We start from the raw sequence: 20,171 nt of genomic DNA, 5'->3' as shown, positions 1-20,171 counted from the left end.
TTATGATAAACGAGAAGAACTGGGACGACGGTGGAGGACTAGAACAAAAGACTATGAAAAAGGAGGACCGCGACAAAGGAGAACAAGTATTTGGAAGTATTTGGAAGGACTAGGACAGAGGAACATAACAAAAGAGATGGACTGTGCAAAATGGATTTCATAAAGGAGAAGGCTCTTTCTTTTAGAGAGGTGGGAACAATGTGGCGGAAGGCCCACGGCACAGAAATTGGACTCACAAATTAGCTCTGTACCCTACACCTCGGAAATACCCTCATGTAGAACTTGCCGAGCACATTTGCGCATACGCATTTGAGAAGTGCTTGGAAAGTGCAGTTGGCAGTCCTGCTGGTCCTGCTGGAGAGAAGGGCACAGAAATTGGACTTGCAAAGTACCCTCAAATAGAACTGGCCATGCGCATTTGAGAAGTGCTTGGTAAGTGGTGTTGGCTGTCCAGCTGGTCCTGCTGGAGAGAAAGGGTGCATTTGTCTCGATAAACTAACTACGAACTAAGGATCCACTGACTCAGTTGTTGGACTATCTATGCTGCTGGGACTTCATAGACTTGGTAGACAATCTTATAGATGTTTTATTTTTATTTTTAGGCACAGAAATTGGACTTACAAATTAGCTCCATCCCCTACACCCCGGAAGTACCCTCATATACAACTGGCCACGTGCATTTGCGCGCAAGCATTTGAGAAGTGCTTGGAAAATGCTGTTGGCTGTTTGGAGAGTGTAGGGTGTCGGTCTGGAGGTATGGTGACAGTCTGATTGTGCACAAACTCATTCAAGTGATTAACTCATACTTGTCTAGAGCCCTGACAACCTATCAGGCACTCCTGGGGAGTTGCGATCCACGAGAGCAAGAGCAGTTAAGAGCAGCCAATTGGATCTAGCTTTAGTTTGTGCCTCAGAATCTGTCAGTGGGCGGGTCTTAATCGAATACGCAGTTGGAGGGTAAGGAGTGAACATAATAACTCTCTTCATCTCCAACAGAGTTACATATATGGCAATGCATTCATGCCTGAAATGAATTCAATACTTTCCTATAACGACAGCCTAAAGGCAGTGAAAGGGCTATGACAGGCCCATCTGTACACCTACATTGCAACAAATCATTGTGCTAAAGAACAATTTCCAGTTATGGAATAGAAAATATGAGGTGCATCAATACTATTACAGAATAAACTAAAATTGAAATGCTGTATCATATTGCATACAACTTAAAGGAAGTGAAAGGGTTGAGACAGAAACATAAATATGCCTACATTGCGGCAACACCTTGTGCGTAGGACACAATTCTTAGTTATAGACTAACAAATATAGGGCACTGTAATATTTTCACTGAATATACATTAACTACAATTCATTCTGAATACTGTATCAAATTACAGGTACATTGTCATTGCCCTTTGATGTTTTTTGCTGATTTTGTTTTCCAGGCAGTAGTAAATATAAAGAACACTATACCTCTGAGCATCTGGTAGTACTAAATTACCCAACATATTCATGGCTCGTCTGCTGTTACGGGGATTGTGTATAGGGGTACACCTTTCAGTAATCCATGGATAAACTTTCAATGATAAAGGAACTAATAGTTCATTGGTAGTGCAGGACGAGCTTTTAGTAAGTCGTCTGGTGAGATTTGTGACTCGTATCATATGTTTTTATATAGAGTCAAGCTGCAGCTCGACTCTTGCGTAGATTCAATAGCACCATGATTTGGTTCTGAGCATTTTGATTTGGTTCAAGCATTCATACTGTGGGGAGTACGCTTTGTCCAAAGATGTGACTTGATCGAATTCAAGACTTTTCAAGCCCATAGGCGCCAGCAGATTTAAAGATTCTCGAATCAGCTCAATTAATTAAAGTCACTTCAAGTTCTAATTCCCCCCCGTGCCCTCAGTTCACGTACTCCATTATGTTTAGTTTTAAAAACTCAAAAGAAAAAGCTCAAAAAATAAAACTTCCCAACAGTTATAAAACATTTTTTTCTGAGAAACAAGAACATAAAGCAAATAAAACCTTTCGTTCAATCGATGACACTTAATTTTTAAAGGATTGGCTTTTGTTTGTAAAGACAAACTCTGGTGCACGAATGCATGTCCCTTAACAATTATTCAAGGAGCAGCTTTCGTACAAGGGATGAGCCTTAATTTTTGAAGGAGCGACTTTCGAACAAGGAATGTCCCTTCTTTTTACATTGGGCAGATTTTGCACAAGGGATGGCAGTTTTTTTTTCAAGGACCAGATTTTGTTCATACAAGGGTTGTCCCCTAACAATTTTTCACGGGGCAGCTTTCGTACAAGGGATGACCTTCCACCATTTTTCAAGGAGCAGATTTTGTGCAAATGATGACCCTTCATTTTTCAGGGAGGAAAAGTAACAGCTTTTGTATAAAGACAATCCTTCATTTTTTCTGGATTTTCAGCATATTTCTAATAATTAAATCAAATACTTTCTTGTTAGGTTTTTTGTTTTATATTTGTTAAGGTTTTTTCTTTTGTATTTTTTGTATTTCTTAAGAAAACACTGAGAAAGGAAAATGGAACATAAAACTGAGAGTGCAGAAAAAAGAGAAAGAAAAATCTGTCTCACTCTTGGTTTGTTCAGGCATTCCTTCCATGTGGCAACATGGAACTGACACAGATGTTCCGCTCTGGCCACTCCTCTCTCTCGCAGTATAACACCAGCCTACTGACATAGATCACACAATGTGTGACGATTCATGGGATCATGTCACTTCTCCCCAGGGTGAGCCCTTCCCTGTGAGGCTAGGAAGGTGACCCCACTATGCAACATTCCACCAAAGGGTGGCAGAAAGCGTGTCCTCACAGGGAGAGACTCCCCTAATGGAGATAAGGACTCCCATTCCATGATGGAACACCCTAACCCTCTTGCCTTGAGTCCATGCAATCCATAAAGTCTGCTGAGAAAGAGTCCGAAAGCACTACTGTGTGCTATTTTAACACTACTCCCTTTCTTTCTTTCTTTCTTTCTTTCTTTCTTTCTTTCTTTCTTTCTTTCTTTCTTTCTTTCTTTCTTTCTTTCTTTCTTTCTTTCTTTCTTTCTTTCTTTCTTTCTTTCTTTCTTTCTTTCTTGATACCACCAAGATCAGGAAGTCTAAAATGGACATACAGTTTGTTCTCAAGTCATCTTCCAGGAGTACTGTGAAGAAGAAGATGGATGGAGTTATCAAACTACTCCTTTGGCAAGTACAGAAGGTAATGGGAAGAGAGGGCCTCAAGGGGGCATGAAGAATACCTAATGGACACAAACAAAAGACTGTGACACTCTGCTGGGAAGGACCCAGCTGAAGGTAATAAAAATAGAGAAAGGACCCAATGAGAAGCAAAGCAGGTGTGACACCTGGCAGACCTAGGAAGTTCAAAACTGGGAGCAAGAAGCTACATCGGGCAAGCGAACCTGCAGTTGGGAGGACAATGATAGCAGATCGTAGGAGACTTTTACGAACCAACCCAGAGCAGGCCTGACTGGAAGCTTGAAATCAACCGGCGGTGGCGTGACCTTGAGCAGGTGGACCGAGCGCTCCATTAACTGCACCAACACCATCTGGCTGGGGAGCCAGAGGAACCAAAGCATGGCAGAGGGGAGCAGAAAGAGAAGTAGAGAGAACGTTCCTCGGGGAGCATCAACCCAACACCCCAGGAAGAACTGCAATGTGGCTCCAACAAAGAAGAAGTAATGGGAGTCAGGGGGAGAAGGGTGCTGAAACTAAAGACAACATCAGGAGTAATCCCCCCCACTTCAGTCACTGTATTAAAAGTACTGAATCAGGAGTAATATCCCCCACTTCAGTCACTGTATTAAAAGTACTGAATATAAGAAAGGCATCAGGAGTAATATCCCTCCTCTCAGTAACTTTATAAAGAATATTGAATGGGAAGAAAGCCTTCGGGAGAAATCTCCCTCATCTCAGTATTTGCCTCAAAAGTACCAAAGGTAACGAAGGCATAAGGAGTAAACTCCCTCATCTCAGTACCAAATGGGAAGAAGATATCGGGAGTAATCTCAGCAATTGTATAAAAAATATTGAAAGTAAAAAAAAAGCCTTGGTAGTAATCTCCCTCGTCTCCAGAGTTGGGATAGAAGTATCAAGTGAGAAGAATACATCACTAGTGATCTTCCTCAGCTCAGCGGTGTCAAAGAGACTGAAAGAGAAGAACACATCGGGAGTACTCTCCCTCAACACACTATCATCAAAAGAGACATTCAGGCTAGAGCGAGCAATGAGAACAATCTCTTTTGTCAGAGTGTATGAAGAGATCAAGGACACTACAGTAACATCTCTCCTTGTTTTAACCAACAAGAGGAAGGGAATGAAAGAAGACAGATAATTGTGTGTTGGAAACAACCAAAGTTTTTGACTTTTAAACAAGCCCTAAGCTAAGAGAAGCCTGGAAAGTAGTGCAAAGGTTGATGAAAAACGGTTGCAGGAAACTATCTAAAGTTAGCCAATGGTTCAACCAACTGAACTAGGAGAATGGAGTGATTCTCTTGATTCTGCGACCTAAATTGTTGAATCAGAAACTAAGGCAAAAGTTTACTAAACAGCAGCTTGGAGGCTAACCAAATCAACCAGGAGGAGATTGCAGTTGTTGAACTGTGGGACCAGGAGAAGGGAGTCATTCTCCAGGTATTCTCTACAAGTGCAGAAGTTGAACTATTATAAGAGACCAATAGAAACATGCCCTAAATTTGATCCTATTGCACCAGGAGAAGGGGCTCATTCTCCTGGAGCTGTTTATGTTAATGTCTTTTGTTAGTGGTATGGCTAGAGTAGGTTAGCTTGGACAGTGGACAGACATTTTGAGTTTGACAAACCACCCTGACGACAAGCACCCAAGTTCTTCTTTAGTAAGGTAGGGTAAACCCTTAGAGATAGGGGAAGATAGGCCTTTTTCATTATTATTTGTTTGTTTGTTTGTTTATTTGTTTCTATAGCACACCTAACCCTGAGGTATCTGGGCGCATTAGGGCACAAGTAAAATTGTTACAGACATAAGCAAAATAGTCACATTACAGTTACATTTGTAGAATCCCAGAGTTGATACAGACAAGGGCATGTATCAGACAAAACAGTTACGCCTGTTAAGGAAAAGTATGGTAGAAACTCCTGAACAGTTACACTTGTTAAGGAAATGTAAGGTAGAGACTCCTGATTTCAGTTAGTTCTTACTAATTAGCCAGGAAATGGTGTTTCTCTTGAAATTAGCGAACAGCTGGGTCGTCTTGATGGCAAGTGGGAGGGTATTCCACAATTGGGCTGCCATGACAGGGAAGCTGCACCCTAGAGATATTTTTAGTTTATATCTCGGGACCACCAGGCAAGATGTGTTAGTTGATCTAGTGATCTGTGTGGAAGATCTGATACTGAATTTCAGTTAGGTAGGGTGAAGTTGTATGGTTTAGGGATTTAAAGGAAAGACACAAGGTTTTCAACTCAATCGTTTCCTTAATGGAAAGCCATTTGTGTTGTCTTCTTATTGCGGAGATGTGCTCTCTCCTTGGTATATTTAATGCAGCTCTAGGTGCATTGTTCTGCATTATTTGTAGTTTGTTGAGCACTAACTTACTAGCACCCAGGTAAAGTCTGTTACAATAGTCCAGTTTGGACAATATGAGTGCTCTGGCTAGAATGAGGCAACTTTCTGTTGAGAGCAGTGGTCTACAGGCCCTTATTAGTTTGCCTGTATAGGTGGTGGCTGAGGCAGTCACGTTAACTTGTTTGTGTAAGTTAGATGTAGAATCCAGAAAAAAACCTAGTGTTTTTACTTCTTTGGCCACTAGAATGTTATTCCCAGGGAGGAAGATCTGGGTGTCATCTGCGTAGTTCGTGTAAGTGACACCCAGACGGTCCAGTTCATCAAACAGTGGCTTTGTGAAGATATTGATGGTGGGTACACACACAAACCCTGAGGCACTACACTAGTGATAGGTATGGGGTGAGCTGATGCTGACAGTGAGAAGCCCAGCAGGATCCTGTTGTTTAGGTATGAAAAATGATTGCCGTCTGGGAGAAATGGGCTGCTGTGGCGAGGTGATTAGAGAGTACTCTGTGGTCGACCAGGTCGAAAGCAGCTGATAAGTCCAAAAGGAGCAGGATTGCAAGTCTTCCTTTGTCTTTGAGTTCGTCAATCTGGCTTTTTAAGTCAATCAGGGCTGTTTCAGTTCCATGCTGAGGTCTAAAGCGAGATTGTCGAGTCCCCAAAAGCTGATTAGCTTCTAGGTATTCTTGGATTTGCAAGTATGCAACCCTATCCAGGAACTTCAGCAGAAATGGGGCCGTGGTGATTGGCCTGTAATTAGTTTGAATAGTTGGATCTAAGGATTGTTTTTTAAGTAGTGGAATTACCCAAGATTCCTTTAAGTTACTAGGTACAATACCTGTTGAGAAGGAGGCATTGATTAATTTGGTTATGAAGGGGGCCAAGTCTCTGGCACCATCTTTGATAATATGTGCCGGACAGCTGTCTCTTTGGCACCTAGACAGTTTCAGGGAGGCAATGATTTTTTGTACCTCTGGTACTAATACTTTTGAGAATTTACAGCCTTGGGAAGGTTGAATGGGAGGCTTTAAGACTGATGGGTTGAGGCTAGGGTAGTCAGGTTGCGCCATTTGCCTGCTATTTTAGTTTGCAAGGTGGCAATTTTGTTGGTGAGAGCATTCTGAATGTTCGTGCACCAGAGTTTGTCTTTTAGGCATGAGTCGGTAGCGAGGCTAGGCGTCTCCATTCTCTCAAGATGAAGAGCTCATTAGAGCTAGAGCTAGCTTAGTTAATTCTATTGTTATAGGTGTCATGTTTGGTACAGACAATCTCTTCTTTGTATTTAGCAGAGAGGTTGGCCAGGTTGGTTTTGTTCTCTAAGGAAGGGGTATGTTTCCATAATGATTCAAGTTTTCTTTTTTCCAATCATAAGGTTTTTAACTCAGGGGTGAACCAGGAGTTCAAGTGGGCTCTCGGTTTGCCTTCACATATTTTGAGGGGTGCAACAATGTCTAGGGCTTTGGTCATTGTGGAATTGCAAGAGTCTACTACTAAGTTAGGGTCAGTGGTATTCCGAAGAGAGTTTAAGGTAGGGATCACCAGAGGCATAATTGTATCTGCAGTAATGTGTTGTTTGTTTCTTGCTGGGCACGGCGGTACTGTAGGGCTAGTTTTGTTAGGTGGATTATTAATGGCGAATTCAAAAGAAAGAAGGTGGTGATCGGTCCAAGGTTGTGGAAGGATATCAGTAACTGTTATGTTACAGTTTAGGTCTGCTACCCAATCAAGGGTCCTCCCTTTCTCATGAGGAGGTTGGGTAAGTTTTTGCGTGAATCCATGTTTGGTCAGAGTGTTGGCTAATGATAATGCTTGGAGGTCATTAGGGTCATTAAAACCTAAGTTAAAGTCGCCTAGTATGAGAATTTGCGAGGAGGTTTTAATATTGTCAGATAGTAGAGTCATCATGTCTTCCTCGAATCAGCCTATAGGCGCTGGGGGTATGTAAATTAAATGAATTGTGATGATACTTGTATGCAATATCGGCAGTTTAGCTGAGAGCAATTCGCAAGAGGAGGGTGTCGGTGTAACGGCTATTTTCAAGTCTAAGTTAGTTTTAGAGATGATGGCAATACCCCCTCCTCTGGAGTCAGGTCTGTCAACTCTAATGATAGAGTAATTGTCTGGCACCGCTAGTAGAAGTGACGGGCCAGCAGCAGCATGCAGCCAGGATTTTGTTACGGCTAGGAAGTCCAGATTCTTGGCTAGAATGATGTCAGCTATGTCAGTGGCATGAGCTATCGTAGAATTAGCATTTATTAGTGCTCCCTTGATCATTAATTTGGAGTCAGAGATGGTGGCACTCGGTTTAGAATTTTTTGGATTCTTATTTTGGATATTTGAGATTTTCTTTACCGCTGAGTTCCCCATAAGGAATTTTTCTTGGTAGTTGAGGTAGATTTGTTAAGGTTGTCTTTGAGTAAAGTCTGGTTGTATGTTGGTAGTCTAGAACGAAGCCTGTAGTTATGTCATTGATGGGACATTTGTGGGTATAGCCATGGTAGGAACTGTGGTGCACTTATTAGTAGGTAGGTTTAAAACAAAGGCGTTAGCTGAAGAGGTCTTGTTATGGCATATGAAGTCAAGACATAACTTACGTAGGAATGTGGTAGGCCTGATTGAGGCATTAAGTATGTCGAGGTTAAGTGATGGTAGAAAGGGAGAGTTTCTGATCTCAGAGGCATGGACTTTGGTTGTGTTCATATTTAAGCAAGGGTGGCACCCACTCATAAGGAGTGGTATTAGAGAGTGCTGGTAGGCAGCCCCGATAAGACCTAACACTAATAATAATAGTGGAATAGAGGTGTACATGTTGTGTACTTTTAAGCCATCGTTGTAGCTAAATTAGCTAATGTAGGTGTAGATACCATGTGAGGGAAGACCTCATAGAGGTTGTGGCTGTTATTGTCGGATAACAACAGTGGATAAGGTAAGGTGGACTAGGGCGGAGTGGCAAGTAGTAAAGCAATGCATAGGCAATTCAAGTAGACCTTGAGAGGTGGAACATTGCAAGAATGGTGTACAAATAGTATAACAATCCATAGGAAATTCAAGTAGTCCTTGCAAGAATGATATACAAAAAGTATAACAATGCATAGGCAATTCAAGTAGACCATGAGAGGTGGGACATTGCAAGAATGATGTACAATTGTCATTCAACAGGTACACTATTCATTCAGCAGGTAGAGACCCTTAGGTACTGAAGTGGCGATGTGGTACAGGGCTGCACATACAATCTATTTGTCAATAGTCTAGATAAGTGACAGGTAAGCCAGGCAGATTGCGTGGTACAAAATGTTAAACTATGACGTATTATAAAGCATGGCATATTAGTTAGTTGTTGGCAATCAGGCAATTAGGCCAAGTTATGCAATGGTCATCATTAGTTAGGAGCGCACATAATATCCGTAGTGGAGGTAGGCAGTCATCAAGTACGAGGTGATCAGCTGGCACGTGGCCTTAGGAGCTCATACATTACAGGCTTGCTGGTAATTGTGTATGCAAGCAGAGGTGCATAACTGCTAATGTTGTAAGACGTATAGAAAAGCTTATTGGCGGCTAACATTCCTTGTGCCTGGTGTTTGGCATAGCAAAATAGACTATTGCTACTAGATAAGGAGGACATACTAGAGAAAATGTGTATACAGCTGGCAATACTAGGTGATAAAAAGTAGCATGAATTGGATTTATCAGCGGCAATTAACACTTCTGTATAAGAAAGGTACAAAGGTATAAAGCAGTATGATGATGACGTTAGGGTTAGAGTCTCACCGTGTAGGTGTATGCAAGTTCATGGGGTTGATCTGGTGATACCTGGTCATAAGTCAAAGTAGTAGGACGCAGAATGAAGACCCTGTTGGCATATATGCATATGAGAGTGGCAGCGATTCATGAAAAGGGGTACGCGCACTGCACTGCGCTCGACAAGCTCCATCAGGCTCGATCAGGAGCCTTTTTGTGAGCCTTTGTGTGGGGCCAGCTAAAGCCTGCCGGTGCCCCGTGATTGGCTAAGTAGCCAGGTACTGGGAAGCTGCCCAATCAGAGGCAGACCAGTGAATGATGCAGGAAGCAGGACAAGTTGGTAAAGCTAGACGGCCATCTTGGACGTTCCGACCTCATTGCTTCTTGATGTTGTTAAGCAAGAAAAAATGCTTATTTCAGCTTGAAGTAGATTTACTGTTTACACAGGAAGTCAGTGGAGAGACTGCAATCACTCTGAGGTGACCAAACTTGATAGACTAATGATTAGACCTGCCGCCCTGTTTTTCAGGGTTTGTATGTTCAAAAGACCTCCTTGTGATTCCAATAATGTTGTGGTAGTCTATCATGGAAATCACCAGCACATGGGTGATTTGGATCTTTTGTTGGTGGTCGAGTAGTAAGAGAATGTATGTCTGGACATACTTACAAGTAGGCGACCGGCGGTACAACATTATGTAAGTGCTATTTTGATCATAGAGACACTGTGCATGCTAAACTCAGTGGACATCCATATAACAACTAAATACCTTTTGTCAGTCCACAGGACCCTTTCACACGGTTTTCCTATGAAGCTAGCCCACGTATTTTTGACGGATAAATGTGACTCCGCTCTAAACTTCTTTTCCACCTATGAAACTATAGAAGTAGGTCTATCGCTGCCCCAACAGTTGCAATTTTGTCAACCAGTGTTCGCTAAGTAAAATTTATAAAATGTAAAATGTTTATCTATAGGAGCATGCACTTTTTCACAGTGTAATCCAGCTCAGAAGTGAATAAGACGCCTTCGAGCACTTGCCCTTTAATCCATTCAACAATTGTGAATGATCCTTGAGACGCTTTTGACAATTAAAACATCATATTGCCAATGTAAGTCCTCTTCCTCTAGCTTTGGGTAAAAGGAAAAGAGGTGTGCTGAAGGGCTTGTTAACAACATATTATGCCGGACCTGATTTCGAGGCATCTATTTTCTACCTTTTGTGTTATATGAATCTACCATAGGTAGTATATACCCTGGGGGCACCTAGGTGAGGAAATTTTATCGCAAAAGAAATGAGAAGAAATAATAGCTATGTGCCAAAACAATAAGGACACAAAAGACATTCTCCTCTGTAGTTAAGACATAGAAATTATCTTACGCCGCCATTAAATGCTAATTAAGAGTGATTATGCTTGTTTTTGATGTTAGTTTTGCGTACTAAGGTATTTAAGATACTGTAAAGCGTATTCACACATTATGTGAAAGTCACTTACAGAGGTCTGCATGTGTGATGCATGGAAAAAGACGGACCCTCACCTTACATGATTGTCTTATATGCTTGTATGTGTTTTTTAGACAAAGCACTTATGAACATCATCCTTGGCTATAGATGAATTACTGACTATATTGAAGAAATTTTGTCCTGAAGATGACCCATACATTTTGAGGAAAAAAGACACTAGGGATAGTGTCTAATGTTAAAGAAGGCCGAAACTTGTCGACAATCTGGGACACCCACAGGAATAAGCCTGGGTTCTTGCGATACAAAGTGGTCACTAATTATATGTGCTGTTTTGTTCACCCCTTTTCAAAACTTCGTGAATTGTGTATTTTGTCTTTTGAATGTTTGTATACATTGTTTGAGAAAAGATGGTTCTCTGGTGTCTATCATGACAAAAAATAGAATTCAAATGTTTGTTATGGTACACCTCATTTTATCTCCCTTTTGATAACTAACACATACACTTTTAATATAAGTTTTTGTTGGGTCCTACCATATGTTTGGTCTGTAGAATGAATTCCTTAAAACTACATGTGTTTAGTTTGTAAGCATCACCACTCCAATTGCTTGGCAGCGTAAAGAGGGGTAATCAGACTCGCATTTGCACATATACTTTTCGATTCAAGTTCCCATTTGAGTACTGATCCCCCGTTACTAAAAAATTGGGAACTTACCTGATTGAGGTAAGACTGGACATGGATTTGGACATGGCACTGCTAGTGATGGCATTCACAGGAGGTCTGAATGACAGTTCACTGTAGAATATGATGGCCAGATGGTTTCTTACTTTGTTCATGGGGTAGTTGGTGGGACTATGCTCTGGGGTCAAACTGGGAAACAGAGCTGACCAGAGAGCAGACCTCCCAGGAGGATCTACATTTAGGAGCAGTTCAGGCAGCAGAGGCTAGCATTCCTTCAGTTATGGATGACTGCCAGCTTCTCTTCCAGCCTTATTTGTGTTAAATCCTCCTTGCTGAGACAGAGCAGGAGGGTGTGATCACTATATGTAGGTGTTGTAATCTTTTTCTTGCCTTTTTTTTGCTAGTGATTGCGCGTGTATAAAAGTGTAACATATCTCTGAGCAGTTGTGACGGAGTGTCACAAGGACAAAGGTCATCTTGAGGTGAGGTTGTGGTGATGCCAAAACCAGTTAATTATGGGACTAGGCAAGTTGGAGAACACAGGAGGCAGGTGGCAGGAGGTAGGTGCAAATGGGTGGTAGGGAAAACAAGGTCTTCAGCTGGTGTGGGCCGGGCCCCACAGGCATAATCGGAGGGGGGGGAATCTAGCCTTTACAGTTTGACTAGTAATCCCTTTCGCTCTATAGCCCCTTGTTTCACCAACACAGACAAAGTCAGCATGAACCCCCAATCTTTGAGAGGCCAACCCCTGTGTGGACCCCCCTATCTCCCTCTCTCTCTCTCTCTCTCTCTCTCCCTCTCTCTCTCTCTCTCTGTCTCTCTCTCTCTCTTTCTCTTTCTCTCTCTCTCTCTCTCTCTCTCTCCCGCTCTCTTTGTCTCTATCTTTGTCTTGTAATCCACACAAAGCCAAGAGAGGATTTCTACTAAAACTGGAAGGGATAGATGGTGCTTGGGAGAGTAGCTGTAGCAAGGTGAAAAGAAATAAGGGAAGAGTTATGACTTGCCAGCAAATTGCCTGCAATGCAGTCAAATGACAAGTCATGTGCATCACTCATTGAGTGCTCCATCATACGGAACCCGGAACAAAATCATCCACAACCAGCCCCCTAGAAACCTCTGATCAAGCTCAGCTCTCCTCCTGGCTATTCCACTGCATCATCCACCAGTTAGTGGCTCTGCTTTCTCTATTTTAGCGCCCACCAACTGGTGCATTCCTCCTATACACATCTGCCGCACTGAAAACTACCTCTCCTTCAAATAAAGTCCTAAAAACATGACTCTATCACATTATCCTGAAAACCTCAAATCCTGAGTATATGAACTTTCCATCCAGGCTGTGGCGGCTGCGTTCATGGCAGTGCCAACTTTGTTTGCCGCGTCCCGGACCACATACACTCTCTTACACATATCATGATCCTGCCTTCCCTCAAGAGCGACTAGCTGTTTCACAGCACTCACATATGTGATGTCACAGGACTGATGGATGAACGGATTCACCAGGCATCTACAGCAAATGGGATAATCGCAACAACAGTAGCAGAAGCAAAGTGGTGTGATAGAATCTACCCCACCTCCTTGTCGAAATAGAAAGTATATCGTGCCTCCTAATGTAATACATATATTAATATTGGCCTACGCCAAGCTGCTCGAAAGTTGCTTGCGGAAGAAATCTGTGTTGCAAGGTCCTGACCTTAAATCCATGTAATCCGCCATTTTAGGTCAAACCGCCATTTTAGAATTCGTTGTGTAAAAGTCACCCTGTTAGCTAAAATGGTGGACAATGTCATTCCAGAATACAACATGGCCGTCTTGACCTCTGTACATAGCTAGTGTGTAATTTGCCTGCAGGCCACTTGTTGAGGTCATGAACTGAGACCTTGTCCTTTATTGACTTATGTGTAGAAGGATTACTTGTGCAATGAAACTAATCCACGAGCATATGTTGAGACAATGTATTCAAATACTGAACGAAGAACATCTGTTTAAACTACATTGTATATATTTGATCATCCTTCCACAGCATATTTATCTGAAGAGCTTCCTTTTGATGATATTCTGTTTCGTTAGGATTGCCCAAAGCAGGGTTTGGAACCTACACCTATTCCCGTCAATCAGAATGGTCCCTACGTTGAAATGGTGGTGGGAAATAGGAAACATCAGTTTTTGATAGACACTGGAGCACAGAAGTGTTCCATTGATCATTCGCGGCTTCCAAACATTCCACTGTCAGGGCAAACCAATGTTTCTGTAGGGTTTTCCGGTACACCAGTTGTTTGTCCAGTTTATATGCCAGTACCTATTTCTTTGGGTCCCTTTACAGACCATTGTCCATTTCTGTTGACTTCAGATTGCGGAGAGAACTTGCTGGGGTTCAATTTGTTAACAGAATTAAATGCAGTGATTTATTGTTCTTCTGATGGAGTGCGCTTGACGATTTCACCACAGCAATTTTCTGTCTCGCAATTTTTGACTAGACCTTTGCCTCCAGAATTCATTGATGTACCAGAGAGCTTGTGGGCTGTCGATGACAATGATGTCAGTGTTTTACAGATTGAGCCCGTCAAAATAGTTATGAAACATGGAATTGAGCTGCCACGCATTCCCAGTATAAGATTTCGGTTGAGGGTGAGCAAGCTTTGAAATGTTTTGTTTCCGATTTTGTGCATCGAGGGGTGATTGAAGAAATTTCAGGAAGTTTGTGTAATAGTCTGATTTTACCCATGTACAAGAAAGGCGATAATGTAATTGCATTCCGTTTTATAATTGATTTACGTGCCATTAATAAAGTTGTGGCACCACAATTTCCAATTGTGCCTGATGTAGCGACAATTCTAACCATGATTCCAGCTACAGCTACTTACTTTAGTGTTGTGGACTTAAAGAATGCGTTCTTTAGTATTCCTATACACAAGGATAGTAGATATTTGTTTGCGTTCACCTTAGGGGGACGCTCGTTTACATGTACTCGTGCACCTCAAGAGTATACAGAGAGTCCTAGTATTTATAGTAGGGCTTTGAAAGAACAACTTGATACCCTTGAATTGCCCTCTACCTGTACTTTGCTTCAGTATGTTGACGATTTGCTTCTAGCTGCTGACTCTGCGAGTGCCTGTAAGGAGGGCACTGTGTTATTACTTCTTCATCTAGCTAAGCATGGTCACAAAGCTTTGCTTAAAAAATGTCAATATTGTTGTCAGGAGGTCGCCTATTTAGGCTATCTCCTGTCAAAGGAGTGAAGAAGATTGACACCTGAAAGATTAAAACACATTTCTGGCATGTCTGTCCCAAATACACAGAAGGAAGTTAGGGCCTTGATAGGTATGGCTTCTGACTGTAGGTTGTGGATCCTGAATTTCTCACTAGTGATCAAACCGATGGTGGCTTTGACAAAGAAGGGCATTTCTTCGCCATTGCCATGGAACGCAGTACACCAGCAGTCGTTTGACTTGCTTAAGACTGCATTATGCTCTGCACCATTTTTCGGCACACCAAACTATGAAAAGGCCTTTGTGTTGTTTGTGCATGAATGTGATGGATGTGCTTTGGCTGTATTAACGCAGGAACATGGAGGGAAGGATAGGCCGTGCGGTTACTATTCTTCCGCCCTTGATCCTATAGCATGCGCTTTGCCAAGATGTTTGCGTGCTGTCGCTGCTGATGCCGCGTCTGTAAAACAGAGTGAGGGAATGGTCCTAGGCCATGATCTAACCCTGATGGTGCCTCACTCTGTAGATGTTCTATTGAACCGAACTCAAACGCAACACCTCACTTCTGCACGGTTGACAAGATATGAATTGATCTTGTTTGCTCCTCACATTCAAATTAAGAGGTGTTGTGTCCTTAATCCGGCTGAACTCCTACCTTTTCCGCCCACTAAAAGTATAAAAAGCAAATGCATTCTAATGTACAGCGTCTCTCACTGAACACACTGAACCACGCTGGAGTTCGTTGTGTTGTACTGAGGGCCGATAGCTATCTGATTTTGCTCTGTTTTTTGTAACTGGATTCAGTATAAAATAAAGTACTTTGTATTTTCCTTTGTAACCCGTGTTCGGTGTATTTCCTTTTTGTGTACTCAGCCTCGATATTCTTTTTCTGTTTTCACATCCTCTGCAATTGCACACCCGACCCACACCAAGGAGAATTTGGAAGCACAACCTGTGCACCTCCTGTGGCGATTAGTTGGAGCATAGACTGTTGTAGCTGCTAAACCTGTTTATCCCAGCCGCAAGAACCATCAGAAGAAACCAAATACCTAAGCGGGCACCCTAGCATCAATGCGCCACCGTTGGCGGCAAGGTACATATAAAACACCACTCCACAGGCCGCAGGCATGGCTAACCACACACATCAGGATACAGCATGGACTAAGACAGAAAGTGTGGTTGTGCTGTTCACATACATTTTCAACCTACTTACACCTGACTACACCTCAACATCACTGACAGCCGAATACAGTGCAGTCCTACGATAAATTTGGATGTGATGAACACATAGCGAGTCTCCAGCACTGACGCCACCCCCACTCTTCTCAGCACCCATCCACATGGCTGACCGCATCGGTTGCTTTTCTACTGGAGCCTGGCCAGCCCGGCTATGCCTTTTTTGGCCCAATACACACACGCATCATAATCGTGCCCTAGGACCTCCAACACTCTGTACTTCGTCCCCCAAGGGCATTCCCACTAACAGCGCCTTGAAACTATAATAATGGGAAAATTGGAGCTATACAGTTGACAAGTAAAACACAATACAATACAATGCAATGTATAGCATCAGCAATTAGGGGCTGCCCATCTGATTAGCTAAGACAGATTCAGTATTCTAATTCATATTCTAATATATTGTAAAACGTCTTGTATTTAGGTCAATCATTGAATGATTAAATGAAGTAAAAAAACAAATACAATGCATACCGTTTTTCCTCCAGAAAGGTTCATTGTAGTATACCATGCACTTAATGACGGATCCCATGGGAACCCGGTTGATTAACTGGTTCCTCAGTGGTGGCAGTTCTGGATCAAAATGAATTTTCAGTAAAAGTGCTGGAGGGATTGCACTAATGACATATTTGGCCTAGAAAAATAAGACATATGTGATACCATTGCATTCTCGTCAAAAAGAATTTGTTTTGCGATGTTTAATTAACATAGGTAAACGGAACATGGGACACCTTTATCAACATTGCATTAAAATGATATTGAAACAATAGTACTGTCACAGGCTCCATACATATCAACCTCGTGAACATTGCAGGAGAATACACAGCCTAGTGTACCCTGAACTGTATAGTATGTACATATTGCCATTCATTAAGTACTTCTGTGCCACATAAGCACAGTGCTCCAACCCGAATGCCTTTACAGGCTAGGGGCAACCAGCCATGAAGGGCAGGAATGGCAGAGTGGCTCGAGGCTTACCACAGCTAAGATGAACAGCAACCTATCTTGTTTTGTTTTAAGAAGTGCACACTTAATGGACACATTGAAAGATCCGCCTGGCAGTGCCAGCTGTGCTTCAATGGTTACCTCTGCAACATTTGGTAGTGGGGAGGGGAGGTAGAGAATCAAACAGACACAATTGCTCTAGAGGTATAATTTTAATGAACTCAAGTTCCAGGTAACTGCATTCATAAAAGTACTAGTGCTTTAGGCACTGAACCAGTGGGGCAATAATGATAGAAATGGACAAGAATAATGTAAGCATTATTTGCAGCTTTGTGCACTCTCACTTGAAGCTAGGAACCCTGGGGTGGTGGGACCTTAATAAAGGGTGAATGGGGCAAAGGATCTCTTTAGCTGTAGTATGTGTCCTTGGCAGATGACTTCTTGTCACTGTGCTGAATATGTGGCAATTGTCAAGAGAAGGGACAATGGTAGCTAAGCCAAATTAAAGGTCCTCAAGTTAGGACTCACTGAAGTCTGGTGACAAGAGAAAACATGGTGAAAAGTGATGTGAATCCTTAGAGGTCATTATGGGATACTTGGGTGCTATTCATGGACCGACATGGCTCTTTTGCATGGCAGCAGTCTTTGTAAACAGCAGAAGGGTTTCCGAAGAGGTCATCCGCAGCCAAGGCATCAGGTCTGGGTGCTTGCAATCATAATTCATTTTCTCTCTAGGGCTGATCTCTACCAATCATTCAAGTGGGGTTCGTAAAACCTCAGATCTTCTCTTTACAACTGCTCTCTGACAAATACGTTCAGATACAGACGAATGACAGTACCACAAAAGCAGTATTGACTTCACTGGGATTGTGGATGGGGTGTTTGGTGCATTGGGTAAGTCAGAAAACAGACACCTGAACGGGCTTTGGGGATGCACCTTCCTGTCTTAACACTCTTGCTTGAGGGCTTGCACATTTTACTCGTCAGAGCTGGTCTCTAGAGGACCATTCTCACAACACAACTCTGATGACTAGCGCCTGCAATGTTGTGCTAAGGTAACGCCTTCTGTACCAACAAAGTACCAGAGAATATGACTATCTGATATTGAGGGGCACTCCTACTGTTCTGTCCCAAGAGGGTTTGATCCAATGACGAGACCCCCTTCTTTCATTCATGCAGGTCAAGTGCTGGAGTTAACAGCTACCAGAGCCCTCGAGCACGGGATCTTAGCACGGATGATGGCAGGTGCTGCCACTTTTGCTAGGAGTGTAGTACATCTCTACCTTCTTGCAAGAGGCAATGTAGTACTATTGGGCCTGGCAGTGTTTTGCTGGGTAAATGGTACCAATAGTGTGGTGCCCAGGTGGCATTTACTCTGACAGGTGGCTGGATGATTTTTGAATTTTATAACCATAAAGCCTCTTACCCAACATTTATTTCACTGAATTGCTGCACAGCCTTTCATATGTTTTATATAAGCATTCCCTCTCCTATACAAACACAAATCCAACCAACTTCTGTGAGAATACAAAATGTTGTGCTTGACATTGGACCAGCAAGGACTGAGCTATTTAATGTTTAATTTTAATGACTTAGTATAGAACTGTTTTCCTTGGCAGAGGGGAAATGAGTGACCTAAAATCTCCTCCTGCAGCTTGAAGGCAAGAAGAGAATGAGGGATGCAAAAAAGGGTTACGATCAGAAGCAAGGCCATGCAGCTAAGGAGTGAGTAAATAAACAACACATTTTGGGTTGGTGATTACCTCATAAATCTCATGGTTCAGGGTTTCTACAATCACTGTGTCCCCAGATTGGTCGATGCGAATCACTGGACTCTCCAACTTCACTCGCCCTTGTAGGTGATCCATCATCCTCTCACTGATCTGACTAGAACCTCCGACAAACTTCCTTTCCTGTGGGGAGAAAAAGATGTCAAATATTAATGAATTTTTTTGAACCACGTTGATCTTGTGCAAAGAATATTGTAACACTATGGGCCTCAGTACGAATTCTGCGGTGCAGTACATTTCTGGTGGAAATTATGTTACAACCCCTTTTTTGGCAGAGACAGGATCACCACCAACTTCACTGCATTGCCAATTTCCGAGTTTGGAACAATTATCTCCAGCAAATAGCTGGAAGTAAATCGTCCACTTTACCTCCAAAATTCAGTGTTATTATTGTAGCAGAGTTACAGCAGATCCATAGAAATTCCCATGGAGTCCTATTGACGCCAAAAATGGGCAGTCACACTGCCTTACCACCACTTTTAAGCTGGTGGGAAATCTGCACGACTGAGTGGTGGTACCGGTAAACGAGTTTGTGAGTAATTCCACAGAATAATTGTGGCATTACACCATTCTCGTAATGAGACCCAATATGGACTGCATACCTTGTAGGACACTAAAATTCTATACTTTAAAGCTGGTTAAATAGCTTGTTGTAAGGGTCCAGGTTCAACGCTGCCAAAGGGGATGCACATACCAGTTGCACAAGTAACATGGTGACGTCGAGAGTGACGTGATGGGTGACATCGGGGTGGGGACAGGTTGCATAGGCATAGTGCAGTGTTTTACGGCACAGGAGCAGGCGTAGCGCAAGAAATCCAATGGAGGAACGCAATGAAGGGTGGGTGGTCTGTTGTGGTGATGGGGTAGTTTGAACAGCGCGGGCACAAGGTCGGGGTATAAGTTGTTTTAAGGGGTAACGCGGTATGAGGGCTTTTCAGCAATATGTGAACAGTAGAGGAGCCATCAGACAGTGCATAGTGAAAGGGTTGCATGCTTTGTGTGACAGTAGTGTGTATTTTTTGAATATTAAGCAGAAACAGTGCGCAGAAATGTTGCAGGACCGAAGCGTCCCGGGAGAACACAGTCACATCGAAATCGCTCTAAGAGATACTTTTGTGGCCAATCCAGCCACGGTGTGGTACAGTTATTCTTATACTACACTCTGCAGCAAAGGGTGAGAAGGGAGCTGGGGGAACAGAGCACTTGGGTAGGGGCTGTAGGGTGCACAAAAGGGAACCAATCAATGGAGAGAGTTCCTGGTGTCGCCAGGGTGCAAAATCGATTGTAAAGTGTCCTTGCTGATGTCTGCAGGGCTCACCATTGGTCAGACTTGGTGTGAATGTCTCGCCCCTTGCCATCTCAAGATGCCATGACCAATCAGTGTGTGGTAGTTTATCCATTTTTATATTGGGCATTGCCAACCAATGGCAAACAAGTGTATTTGTCTGATCAGCACAATCATGGAATAGCGGGTCGGTGTGGGAAGGTTTGTGACGTCACGGAGGATGATAATGTGATTTTGGTCCAAGAATGTACATATTCCTA

General features: G+C 42.7%; 1 protein-coding gene across 1 annotated transcript in view; it reads right to left on the bottom strand.

Annotated features, from left to right (window-relative positions):
• LOC138526129 (amine oxidase [flavin-containing]-like) overlaps positions 1-20,171 on the bottom strand; it is a 569,128-nt gene that overhangs the window by 163,719 nt on the left and 385,238 nt on the right. Inside the window, exons 7-8 of the mRNA XM_069636504.1 lie at positions 18,600-18,749; positions 16,366-16,525 (exon numbers count right to left, since the gene is read on the bottom strand). Of these exons, the coding sequence (XP_069492605.1) occupies positions 16,366-16,525; positions 18,600-18,749 (310 nt within the window). The remainder of the gene's footprint in view (positions 1-16,365; positions 16,526-18,599; positions 18,750-20,171) is intronic.

This window comes from Ambystoma mexicanum, chromosome 7p, assembly GCF_040938575.1.
Source record: "Ambystoma mexicanum isolate Mex_15411 chromosome 7p, UKY_AmexF1_1, whole genome shotgun sequence".
In the NCBI taxonomy this organism is placed as follows: Eukaryota; Metazoa; Chordata; class Amphibia; order Caudata; family Ambystomatidae; genus Ambystoma; species Ambystoma mexicanum.
Note: the sequence above shows the minus strand (reverse complement) of the source record. Positions and strands in the feature narration are given on the sequence as shown.